The sequence below is a fragment of the Triturus cristatus genome, chromosome 12 (genome assembly GCF_964204655.1).
Source record: "Triturus cristatus chromosome 12, aTriCri1.1, whole genome shotgun sequence".
In the NCBI taxonomy this organism is placed as follows: domain Eukaryota; kingdom Metazoa; phylum Chordata; class Amphibia; order Caudata; family Salamandridae; genus Triturus; species Triturus cristatus.
Genome location: NC_140595.1, coordinates 20899551 through 20912956, shown reverse-complemented (window position 1 = coordinate 20912956; position 13406 = coordinate 20899551). Strand labels below are relative to the sequence as shown.

Here is a 13406-nt window from a genome sequence, read left to right as displayed (position 1 = left end):
TGGAAGTGCACACCATCTCCTCTATAAATGTCTTGCATGTCATAACGCAAGTTGTTGTGGTAAATGGCACCCATACCATAGTCACGGAGGAAAGCAGAAACAGATTTGTTGACGTGCTTTCTTGCTTTGTCATCGCACCGCGTGCCCACCGTGCGTGCACGGCACTAACTGCGTAAAGTGGGCGCGCGGTGCGCAAAGCGCACCGCGTGCTCACTGTGCGCGCACCGTGCGCGCACGGAACGAACTGCGTTAAGTGGGCGCGCACGCCACGAATGGCGTAAAGTAACTTAGCATTTAAAAAACCGTACAAATTCACTGAAAAAAACATAGGTTTCACACACGTTATAGTTAGGAATTAGCATTTAAAAAACCTTGCAAATTCACTGAAAAAACCATAGGTTTCCCACATGTTATAGTTAGCGGAAATTTTACTGATAAAAAACCAATGAAATTCCCCCGTTATAGTTAGTGCAGGCAACTATAACTCACGCGACCGCAATCTTCTGCTGATGACATATGTGTCTTTATGAAAAAAAAATATTTGTAATATATGTATAGCTAAAAATGTATGGAAGAAGACATGGGCAAATAAGTGTCTAAATACAGTATTAGCATCAGCAGAGGATTGCGGTCGCGTGAGTTATAGTTGCCTGCACTAACTATAACGGGGGAATTTCATTGGTTTTTTATCAGTAAAATGTCGGCTAACTATAACATGTGTGAAACCTATGGTTTTTTCAGTGAATATATTATATATATACACACACACGCACACATATATATATATTTTTTAAGGATACTAGCACGTAGATTAGTCACACCTAGATCTGAGCCTGACTGTAGACCTCAAGAAACCAAGAACATATAACACAGAATTGCTAGTGAGTATTTGTAAAAAAATAAACGCTGGTCTAACCTGTCTAAAATTGCACTTCTTTAAAATGGGAATGAAAATGGATTTTCTGGGAACCTTGTAAAAAATGCACCATATCTTGTGGAGACTTCCCATCACAGCAACGAGGAGGGATACTCTGGCCCATATGTACCTCACCGGGGTGGGCCAGGAGGTACTGAAAAAGGTCCAGAAGGAACCTGGTCGGTAAAAAATCGATAATTGGAACTGTTGGTGGGTAATTTTTACCACCTAATTTACCGCATAAATTTGCTATCTAAAATAATAAGACACGTGTGAAATGCAGGAAGTGAGTCAAGAGGGATACCATTTATTCAAGAAACAATTTAGACAATAAATGTCAAAGAGACACATCTTTAGTAAGAATTAACTCTGAGCAATCTGGCAAGCAACAAGTGTCAGAGACACATTTTAGATGAAGAGCAAAAACATGCAATCTAGTAAGTTTTAAAATCATGGCAATGCAAAGGAAAGAGAGAATGAATTTCAAAGTACAACGAAGCATTACAACCAAAGACAAGAGTTCACTGTGCGAGGTGGTCAGCGAATGGACTGAGAAGCAGCTCTTTTATACTCTTTTAATGAGGAACTAATGACCACAGAATCAAAACCTTAGCAGGTGCTTGACCGCAGAACATGAAGCACTTTGCGTCACTTCTTGGAAAATTAAGAAGGCAGTGCCAAAAGGTACAAAAGTTTATCAAAAGGTCAACTATTATTTCGAGCCATGTCGCTGTCTTAGTTTCTAAAGCTGTGGAAAGTCCCAGTTGGCCCCCACTCCTACTCTTAGCCAATTTTGTTCTTCTAAATGACAGATGCATACAGTTATTGCTACATCTTGATGTTCAGAAAGATGTACACGAAGAGGTCATAGGAGAGATACATCTGAGTATACAGGAGGGTATGGGGCCTAATGCCTCTGTAGACGCTCAAGGCAGTGTGGACAATTTTAACACAACCCTGTCTATGGGCAGCCAGGGACAATTGAGACTCTCATGCTTTAGATGTGGACAGAATGGGCCTGTCACACTAAATGGTAAAACTAGACCCTGCTTCAGAACTTATGAGCAGTAAAAGATAGGGCTCGGTTTTCGAAGGGAAATAGTCACGCAAACTGGGCTTCAATTCCTCTGCTTCCATATCCATCTGCCGTTTTTAAAGAAAGTTCTCTTTCACCCAACACAGGTCTCTTCTGCACATATTCTCTGGGTTGGTGAATAAATTAGCCCTTCCCAAGTCTGCAAGGCATTCCCTTACATACTTAGGCCAGGGAATTTGATAAAAGTTATCCAGGGAAAGGCAATCAATTAAAATATCCTTACTTAGTGTGATTCCCTCCCTAAGCCATAAATTCATCCACAAAGCTATGGGACTGTAAGATAACAGATCAAAAAGAAAAGCCGAACGCAGTTCTTCGTGGACTATAATAGAAGGAGACACTGTGGTAGACATAAAAGACGTTTAAAAAAAGTATTTTCAATGACTTGGAGTTCCTCGTGCTCCTTGTAACCCCATATCTCGTTACCATAAGCCACCTTAGTAATGCACTTGGCCTTGTAGATCTTCAAGAGGGCCCCAATAGGTCTGGTGCCCAACCTAGATGCAAAATTATAGATGGCAGTATTGGCCCTGACAAAGTCCCCTTTTTTCTTACGGATGAGGGGACGCCAAGTCATAGCAGCGTCGAAAACTACACCCAGCTATGAGAAGACATCGGTCACAGGGATCGGCGTCGATCTCACCACAAATGTGTAGAGTTTGCTGGGGCGTAACCCTACTTGCATTGCAAAAGATTTGTTATTGTTTACTAGCAGGTCCAAATCTTCCATAAAGCGGACAAATGAGGTCAGTAAAGTTTGCAAACCCCTGGCTGCCATAACCATGAGGACGGTGTGGTCCGTGTACAATAGCACTGAAAGGCTCCGCCGGCCCACTTGTGGACAGTCAGTTTTCATCTTCACAAGGGTCTGCTCCAAGTTATTGATATACAGATTAAAAAGGAAGGGGGCCAAAATACACCCCTGTCGGACCCCTCTCTCAGTTGTGAGCTGGCGGGTGACTCTCAGATTCTTAGTGAATCGAACCACTGCATTGGTGTCACTATGTAAATCCCTCAATTAGCGTACAATGTCTGGGCTAACTCCTAACGACAGCATGGCCTGCCAGAGCTTCAATCTATTAACTAGGTGAATGCTGAGGAGGTTTGTGAAGCACTGCTGTTGAACTATGACCTTCACACAGGTGCACGGGGTCACCTGAGTTCAGATAATGTGATGGTCAGATACCTGATTGTGTTGTCATGATTAAGGCACATTGCAAGTTTCTGATCTGCGGTGGCCACTGTGATTAGGTCAGCGAAGCAATGCATCCTATTGGAGACCTTCAGATTGGTCCTTGGCCGAGCATGGATAACCTGGGAGCCCATTTTCCTATTTTATTTGCTCTGGATTATTGGGACTGGAAAACATCTGGCTGCATTTAATATTGGAACAAAAAAGCTCAGATTAACAAACATGTTCACTTGTAGCATATATTGACATCCCCTAAAATCTGTTCTGTTTTCAATAGTACTCTGAGGTAAAATTGTCATCTTATGTTCCTAGTAACTCTGTTCAGTATTCCTCCTTACCGTTAGTTATAATTTGTTGAAGCCCTTCCTACTGCACAACCACTTCTGGCTATTTATCTCATGCATTGAGAATAAGCACACCTCCCTTTAGTGTAAAAGGTGAATGGAAATGAGGCCTATTGCATCTAGGTCCTCATCTTTATTCATGCCGTGGGGTAACTTTGAGTCAGTCGTTGTTAGTGCTTGTGGCTCTGAAAATTCCACCTAGATGAACATGGGAGGAACACACATGCAAAGACCAGGAGTGGCTCTTACCTGGATCTCCCTGGCATGGTACATGATAACAAGACCCAGCAGGATAGCCGTGGAAAGGCTGATAAGGCATTTCAGTGCAAAGGAGTAGGAAGATTCCTGGAGAGAGAGAGACAGAAATAAAGAGAGAGGCTGGAGGTTAGTGGTAATTATGCCCCGTTAGTTTTTTTAAAACTCTGACACAACAGTTTCCCTACATGTCACTGCTTGATGCTAGAGAGGTCCCGAGTGACCATTAGGCTCAGTGGAGGTAAATGGCACTGCTCATGGGATTTACATACTTGTTCTGTAAGGGAGTAAAGCTTGCACTGCTAGATTACTGCCTGTGCCCTTCCTGTCTTATATGTGTGACTTGATGAAACTTGCACAGCTGCTACCTTAATTTAACTAGTGTGTGTGTGTGTGTGCGTGTCTGTGTGCGCTCATGCCCCGTGCTGGCCCTGAATTATGCATGAGGCCAGCTTACACTGTAGCTGTACACAAAGTATCTGTTCTGTTTGTCGGAGGGGATGTTTACACTGCTCTGGTCCTGGTACCAGCCATGTTTGTGTGTGAGAAGAAGTGTGTGCTGTCCCGTGCCATCAACCATGCCACCTTTGTGTATGACGAGGCTTGGGCTGCTGCCGCCCATGCTGTGCCTGCCACTCCATGTGGACAATCTGTGCTGGCATTGCCTTGCCACTTGTCTTGCAGATTCTATGTGTGATCAATCTTGTCCTGCTCCTGGGTCCTGCAGTATCATTTCTGTGTAAGTGTAAGTGTGTGTGTGTAAGAAGCTTGCTCAGCTGCTGCCTGTGATGTACCACTTATGTGTAATTCCCACATTATGCTCTACACAAAGCCCACATTTGTGTGGCTTCCACTCTCTCTGGATATACTCTGCTCCAAGTGTGTTTTCCACACAAGATGTTCTATTTTCTAACTTGGCACCGTGGTCACTGGAATTTCCTCTGCCAGGCATAACTAGCAAGTGACGCCCTCTGTTGAAAGGACTGGGCAATACTGTACGTGACTTAATCTTTCACACTTCACAATGATCCTGTTTTACATATTTTGTGTTTTTCTTGCGCTTACATTTTAGGCGTCGTTTTTGCATGTGGATCGGGTACAAAATGGTGAACATCCTTCCATGACTTTATCATCTGCACAGAGCATGCATCTCGCGTGACTTATGTACGCAAAAGCCTACTTGGCTTACGAGTTCAAGGGTACGTCCACTCCAAGCGTATCACACGTGGAAAAGATGTGCAAATAACCCCAACCTGTCATCTGTGACATCTTCAGACAGAGCTAAAAAGTTAGGACTGGCTTTAGCGCCACAAGAACAGCAGAGGTAATTTCGTTTGTAAAGTGATGTTCCGCTACACTACAATTTTCTACACTACACCATCATCCACAGAGAAAATGAACACATTAACAGGCCTTCCCACACCCATGTGGATAACACAGTATCAGAACCATGTTTCTGGAAAAGACATGGCCTCCAACAGAACTACAATCTTATTACCCATACCAAGGATCATGGATGCAAAAGAAAGCATTAGCCAGCACACACCGTCACTGCCACAAAGTAAGCAGAATGCCTCTGACAACACACACTGCCGAACTATGGGTGGACGAGCAGATGAAGTTGGCACGCTTCGCCCTTCACGTATGTGCGTCACATGTCATGACTTCACTTCGCCCAACTTTCACAAAGATAACTTTAGGCCACCACCCTTGTTGTGGAGGACTATTTCTGAAGAAGGATAAACCACACATGAGGGGTGGACATTTAGTTTCAGAGAATCGGTTGGTCTTTCACTAAGGGGATAACAGCAGCTCCTAGTGACAACAGTTTGCGCACCTTTCAGGGCTGGCAGTAAGGAAAGAGTTGCATAATTACACAAAATTACAGCTACATTACCTGAGATTATGAGATTACATAAGCAGCTCAACTCTGCATTTATCAATATTTTCTTACGGCAAATGCACCCTTGTGTCCAGAATGAATCTAAGGACGCATTTTGTGGTAAGAAAATAGCACTAAATTCAAGAGAAGAGAAACAGCAACAGCCGCTCACGCTCTTTCCTGTGCTCTTGGGTAGGCAATTTTGCCCCAAATACTCCAAAATATGTGAAGGGATGTAATTGTGTAATTTTCAGTAATTTTGCTTTACAGGAGCAACACAAAGTTATCAATATGACTCCCTTTACTCTAGTGTGATTACAATTCCTCCCAAGCATAATCGACTTCTGATTGCTTCACAATGAAAAACATAATGAAGACATCAAAATGCCAGGCTGCGTCTGTATCACAGCCCTGCCAGGGCTCTTCAAATTTTCTTGCCAGTATCCAATCAGAAAGGTGCTAATGCAGGGCTATATTCCTATTGGTTCAATGGATGTCCAATCAGGTTACTGATACAACATGCAGCTTCATCCATGCTGATTGGCCACTGCTTCAACCAGTATCCACAGGATCCTATAGTTGGTACATCAGAGTAGCTGAGGGTAGCTCGACCACACTTGATTTGTATTTTGAGGTCCAGGAGGGTGGAAGCAGAACTCAAGATAGTTTCTATTTTAAAAAACAAATCACCTTCAAGTGCTTACTGCATTAAGCATTTGCAGAGCCAATTGGTCGAGCCTACGCAAGAGCTATTGGGTTTGGGAATGTATATGAGCCATGTTGTATACCAGTGTGGCTGCTGTTTAGCATGGTTATTAGTTACTCACGTCGATTGGGGTAGATTGGAGTGGGGTAGATTCAGGTAGGGTGGGGTAGATTGTAGTGGATTGTAGTGGAGTAAAGTAGAGTAGATTGGAGTGAGGTAGTAGGGTAGATTGGTGTGGTAGTTTGCTGTGGGGTGGATTTGAGTGGAGTAGAGTTGGGTAAAGTGGAGTAGAGTGGGGTAGATCGGAGTTATGAGTGGTATATTGGGGTGGGGTACACTGGAAAGGGAGCGTGGGGTGGAGTGGTGTAGATTGAAGTGGGGTAGATTGGAGTGGAGTAGATTTTTGAGAGGGGGTAGATTGGAGTGGAGTGGGGGTAGACTGGAGTGGACTGGTAAAGATTTGAGTGGGGTAGATTTGGGTGGAGTGAGATAGACTAGGGTAGAGTGGGGTGGATTGGGGAAGGTTGGAGTGGACTGGGCTAGATTGGAGTAGAGTGGGTTATATTTGAGTGGAGTTGAGTGGAGATGAGTCAGGTAGATTAGGGTCGGGTATATTGGAGTGGAGTGGGGTCAATTAGGGGGATTGGAGCGTGGTAGATTGGTATGGAGTGGAGTAAAATTGGGTAGATTTTAGTGGAGTGGGGTAGATTGGAGTGGAGGTGGGGTGGACTGGTGTTGACTGAAGTGTGATAGATTGGAATGGGGCAGATTCGAATGGGGTGGAGTAGGGTACACTGGAGTGATGTAGATTGGAGAGGGGTGGGGTAGATTGGGGTCGAGAGGGGTGGCGAAGATTGCAGTGGGTAGAATGGGGAAGAACAGACTGTAGCGGGTTAGACTGGAGTGGGTTATATTGGAGTGGAGTGGGGTGGATTTGGGTAGAGTGGAGTGGGGTAGATTGGAGCGGGATAGAGTGGAGTGGGATAGAGTGGAGTGGAGTGGAGATTGGATTGGAGTGGGGCACATTGGAGTGGATTGGAGTGGTGTAGATTGGATTAGGGTAGATTGTATTGGAGTGGGGTAGATTGGAGTGGAGAAGACGAGTGGGGTAGAGTGGGGTAGATTGGTGTAAAGTGGGGTAAAATAGGGTAGAGTGAGGTAGACTGGAGTGGATTGGAAAAGATTTGAGTGGGTAGATTTGGGTGGAGTTAGATAGACTAGGGTAGAGTGGGGTGGATTGGGGAAGGTTGGGGTGGAGTGGGCTAGATTGGAGTAGAGTGGGTTAAATTTGAGTGGGGTCGAGTGGAGATGAGTCAGGTAGATTAGGGTCGGGTAGATTGGAGTGGAGTGGGGTCGATTAGGTGGATTGGAGCGTGGTAGATTGTAGTGGAGTGGGGTAGATTGGAGTGGAGTGGGGTAGATTGTTGTTGACCGAAGTGCAATAGATTGGAGTGGGGCAGATTTGAATGGGGTGGAGTAGGGTACACTGGAGTGAAGTAGATTGGAGAGGGGTGGGGTAGATTAGAGTGGGTAGAATGGGGTAGAACAGACTGTAGCGGGTTAGACTGGAGTGGGTTAGATTGGAGTGGAGTGGGGTGGATTTGGGTAGAGTGGAGTGGGGTAGATTGGAATGGAGTGGAGAGGTATAGAGTGGAGTGGAGATTGGAGTGGGGCACATTGAAGTGGATTGGAGTGGAGTAGATTGTATTAGGGTAGATTGTATTGGAGTGGGGTAGATTGGAGTGGAGAAGACTGGAGTGGAGTAGATTGGTGTAAAGGGGGGTAAAATAGGGTAGAGTGAGGTAGACTGGAGTGGAATGGAGTAGATTGGGGTGGAGTGGAGTGGGATTAGATTGGATTGGGCTAGATTGGAGTGGGGTAGGTTGGAGTAGATTGGGGTAGATTGGAGCGGAGTGGGTCGAGTGGAGTGCGGGAGATTGCGGTAGAATGGAGCGGGATATATTGGAGTGTAGTGGGTAGAGTGGGTTACATTGAGTAGAGTAGAGTGGAGTGGGGTAGATTGGAGTGGATTTGGGTAGATTGGAGTGTGGTGGGGTAGATTGGTGTAAATTGAGGCGAAATGGGGTAGATTGGGTAGACTGGAGTGTGGTAGATTGGAGTGAAGTGGAGTGGGATATATTGGGGTAGACTGGGGTAGATTGGGTGGAGTGGGGTGGGGTAGATTGAGTGGGGTGGATTGGGGTAGATTGATTGAGGTTGAGTGGGTTAGATTGGAGTGGAGTGTATAGAGTGGAATGGAGCGGATAGATTGGAATGGAGGAGAGTAGACTGGGGTAGACTGGAGAGGGGTAGATTGTGACAGATTGGAGTGGTGTAGATTGGGGTTAAATGGAGTGGAGTGTTGAGTTGGGTAGATTGGAGTACGGTGTATTGGAATGGAGTGGATTCTAGTGTGGTAGATTGGGGTGGAATGGGGTAGAATAAAGTGAAGTCAGGTAGATTGGCGTGGAGTGGATTAGATTAGGGTAGAGTGGGTTGGATTGGAGTGTATATTCTGGAATCAAATGGAGTAGATCGGAGTAGACTGGAGTGGAGTAGATTGTGATGGATTGGTAGACTGCGGTTGGTTAAAATGGAGAGTGGAGAAGGGTAGCTTAAGGTGGAGTGGGATAAATTGGAGTGGGGTAGACGCTAGTGGGGTAAATTGGAGTGGGATGTATTAGGGTAGAGTGGAGTGGGTTGGGGTGGATTTGAGTGGATTGGGAATGGTGTAGACTTAGTTAGACTGGTATGGGGTGGAATGTAGTCGGGTAGAGTCAGGTAGATTGGACTGGAGTAGAGTGGGTACATTTGATTTGAGTGGGGTAGATTGGAGTGGGGTAAATTGGAGTGGATGGTAATAGGGTAAGTGTTGTGGAGGGATGTAGAGTAACAAGGCTAGAGTGAAGTGGTGTGGAGGAGTGGAAAGGCATGTCATAGAGTGGAGCGTCATAGAATGAAGTGGCATGGTTTTTTACAGTGGAGGGGCACAGTGTGGAGTAGAGTGTTGAAGAGAGAAGTGGTGTAGTATGGAGTATGCATGGGATGGTAGAGCACTGCCATTACAGACAACACCTTTTCAATTGAAATTACCTTTATATTTACACAGACATGCAGTTTTACTGTGAACAGACAATTGTGGGCAAATGTCATCACCTAGTGCATTGATGTGTTTTGACTGTATTCAAATATTTGTTTCCACCACATAGCAGAAATACAAAAAAATAAACTTAATTGGTAATTCCTATTTCTAATGAACTATCAGCACAGCTCATTCTTGTTGTGAGCTAGAACAAAGCCTTTCTGTTTCACAGCTGGATTGTCACATACATTCTTTCTGATGGATACATCTGCCAGCGGATTCCTCACCTTGTGAATATCCCCTGCGCCAGCAACATTCGGAAACTGTTGTAGGAGTCCACGCCGATGAGGTCAAAGACGACGTCACAGAGACACGGCTCCGCTCGCGACTCCTGCTGACGTCACCGGCTCCATAAGAAGACCTCGTCGGCGTGATGACGTCAGTTCCCTTTTTTCCGCGCCGTTGACGCCAATGGATTTCGGGAATCTCTCTCTGTAGCTATACTGGTTACTTTGTTTTCTGCTAGTTTCTCTTTGTCTTCTTCTGCAGAGATGTCGACGAAGAAGTCGGGATTTAAACCCTGTCGTGAATGTGGGAAACACATGTCCATAACGGATCCGCATGACGACTGCATGTGGTGCCTGTCATCGGACCATGATGTCGAGGAGTGTTCTTGCTGCCACAAGATGAGTTCCAAGGCTCTTAACGAGAGGGAAGCAAAGCTTTTCATCGCGAGGATGAAGAAAAAAAGAGGCCGGAGAAAATCGAGGTCAAGGTCGAGATCGGCGTCGAAGTCGACTTCGGGGCATGCTTCCAAATCCAGGAAGCACAAGAAGAAGAGGGGGCATTAATCTCGACGTCACTCGGATAAGGATGCGGCTCTGAGATCGACATCACCCTCCCGACGCCGTAAGGACTTTGTGTCTACCTCGCCCATTCCGGATTCACCTGTTGGCCTGTCGTCACCTGTGGCTTCACCAGAACATTCTCCGGCTCCGGCCCCGGCCCCGGCTCCATCTCCGACGCCGGCTCCTTCTCCGGCTCCGGCTTCGTCCCCGGTTCCGTGTGAGGAGCCTCCAGCCCCGGGTGATCCTTCGGCTCCACTGATTCCGCCGTCGGCGCCGGTCTGCGCGAGTCCAGTGATGCCTGAGCAATATCCTGCGTTCCCAGGACCAGGTCAGGACCCCACGCATTATCTTAATGCGATGTATGGAGTATTCTCCAGAGCCATGTATCCCTCTGGTGCCCCTTCGGGTCCTATGGCCTTCAGTTTGGGAGTTCCTCAAGCCTATCCTCAGGCTCCCTTCATGCCATTTATTCCGGCGACGCCGTCTTGGCATCTACCGGCGCCGAGGACATCAACGCCGCTCCCTTCTTCACCGGCGCCGACTCGTCGTCGTTCGACGCCGGCTGCCCCTTTGGATCCACGTTCGACGCCGGCGCTGTCGGATTCGATCACGGTGGCAGACAGTTCTCCTCCTCCTCCTCTTCCTCTTCCTCAGCCCCTCCCACCACTGCAAAGCAGCCCTAGATCCGCCATTCTGGATCATGTTGGTCCTGTGGAGGGCCGGCTTACCCATTTTCTACAAGGTTGGGAATTGGTTACTACAGACCTTTGGGTTCTAGATCTTGTAGAAAATGGGTACACCCTTCCCTTTCGGGAATTCCCTCCAAATTACCCTCCTTGTCAAGGGGCTTGCTCAGAGGACCACCGTCTTCTCCTACAGGAGGAAGTCCTGACATTACTACTAAAAAAAGGCGCGATAGAAGTGGTTCCAGAGCAGGAGAGGGGTCAGGGATGCTACTCCCGGTATTTCCTGATTCCGAAAAAGGACGGCAGATTGCGTCCAATATTGGACCTCAGGATCTTGAATCTTTATCTGAAGCAAGAGAAGTTCAAGACGCTCACCCTTGCGCAGGTTCTTCAAGTGCTGAATCAGGAGGACTAGATGGTGTCGATCGACTTGCAGGATGCGTATTTCCACATCCCCATCCTGAAGTTGCACAGGAAGTATGTCTGGTGTACGGTAGGGTCACAACATAATCAGTTTGCGGTCCTTCTGTTTGGTCTTACTACTGCACCTCGAGTCTTCACCAAGGTGATGGCAGTGGGGGCAGCCCATCTCAGAAGGTCGGGGATTTCAGTTTTCCCCTATCTGGACGACTGGCTGATCAAAGCAGTCGCCAGGGAAGGTGCTTCATCATCTGCAGGTTACGACTCAGCTGTTGTACAAATTGGGTTTTTCGATAAATGTACCCAAATCTCACCTGGTGCCCTCTCAGCACAACCTGTTCCTAGGGGCTGTACTGGACACTACTGTGTGTTGGGCATTCCCACCTCTGCAAAGGATTCTCGACATACAGGAATTGATTCCTTTGTTTTACGATGGAGCGGTCGTTCCAGTCCTGAAGGTCCTTCGTCTGCTCGGTCTGTTTGCTTCCTGCATTCTGTTGGTAAACCATGCACACTGGCACATGAGGGCGCTCCAGTGGTGCCTCCGCAAGCAGTGGTATCAACACAAAGGAGATCTCAGGGAGTCTGTGAGGATCTCCAGAGAAGCTGCGGCGGATCTGTCTTGTGGAGCGTGGAGGGCAATCTGTCTCGAGGAAAGCCCTTCCATCTACCTCCATTGGTGGCCACAGTGATAACGGATGCATCCACTTTAGGGTGGGGTGCGCATCTGGGGGATCTGGAGATCAAGGGTCTTTGGTCTCCAGAGGAAAGGTTGCTTCACATCAACCTTCTGGAATTGCGGGCGATTTGTTTGGCACTCAAGGTCTTCCTCCCTTCCCTTCGCGGTCAGTCGGTTCAAGTCCTGACGGACAACACTACCGCGATGTGGTATGTCAACAAGCAGGGAGGAGTGGGGTCGCTTTGTCTCTGCAGAGAGGCTCTGCGTCTCTGGTCCTGGGCTCAGGATCATCAGATTTGTCTGATGGCAAATCATCTGGCCGGGGTTTTGAACATACGTGCAGACAGTCTCAGTCGGCAGTTCTCCGCCGGCCACGAGTGGAGGCTTCATCCAGAGGTAGTTCGCCACGTATTCCGGATGTGGGAAACCCTCGGGCTCACTGCCCGTCATTCTGCAGTCTCCAGTATCCGATGCAGGGAGCGTTGGGGGACGCGTTTCAGTTGAGATGGGACTCGCATCTCCTTTACGCGTTTCCTCCCATACCCTTGATTCCTCGGGTTCTGAGGAAGATTCGCCAAGACCGGGCCCAAGTCATATTGATTGCCCCGGATTGGCCAAGAAGGGTGTGGTACACGGATCTTCTCCACCTCTCCTTGTGCCCTCCGCTCCGTCTCCCTTTCAGGGCAGACCTCCTCTCGCAGTCGGAGGGTCAGGTTCTACACCCCCACCTCCAGAGCTTACACCTTCATGCTTGGAGTTTGAACGGGGCAACCTGAATTCTTTTTCTCTCCCGCCAGATGTGGTAGATGTAATTTTGTCTGCCAGACGTCATTCCACCAAATCTATTTATTCCTATAGGTGGTCTAAATTGTTGTTCTGGTGAGGAGAGAAGTCAATTGATCCTTTGAGGGCTTGTTTATCTGACATTCTGCAGTTTGCCCTTTCTCTTGCTCAGCAAGGCTTTGCTGTGGCCACTGTAAAGGGATACTTATCGGCTTTGTCGGCTTTCCTTTGCTTGCCGGATCAGCCGTCTTTGTTCAAATCGCCTATTGTTTTGCGATTTCTGAAAGGCCTTACAAACAAGTTTCCTCCTACTCCTTTTATTGTGCCTCAATGGGACTTAAACCTTGTCTTAACTTATCTTATGGGTTCTCCCTTCGAGCCCTTACACAAGTGTCCCTTGAGACTGTTGTCTTTCAAGATGGTTTTTCTCATTGTGATCACCTCGGCAAGGAGGGTAAGTGAGCTTCAAGCTCTGAGTTCAAAAACCCCGTTCTTGGCCATTCATGCTGAAAGGATG

General features: G+C 47.1%; 1 protein-coding gene across 4 annotated transcripts in view; it reads right to left on the bottom strand.

Annotated features, from left to right (window-relative positions):
- KCNN1 (potassium calcium-activated channel subfamily N member 1) overlaps window positions 1–13406 on the bottom strand; it is a 560056-nt gene that overhangs the window by 148610 nt on the left and 398040 nt on the right. For all 4 annotated transcript variants that reach the window (XR_014971961.1, XM_085637391.1, XM_085637392.1 and 1 more), the window contains one exon: window positions 3798–3893. Coding sequence is in view for 3 of the 4 variants with exons in the window: in XM_085637391.1 (XP_085493517.1) it covers window positions 3798–3893 (96 nt within the window). In the remaining variant the exon portion in view is untranslated. The remainder of the gene's footprint in view (window positions 1–3797; window positions 3894–13406) is intronic.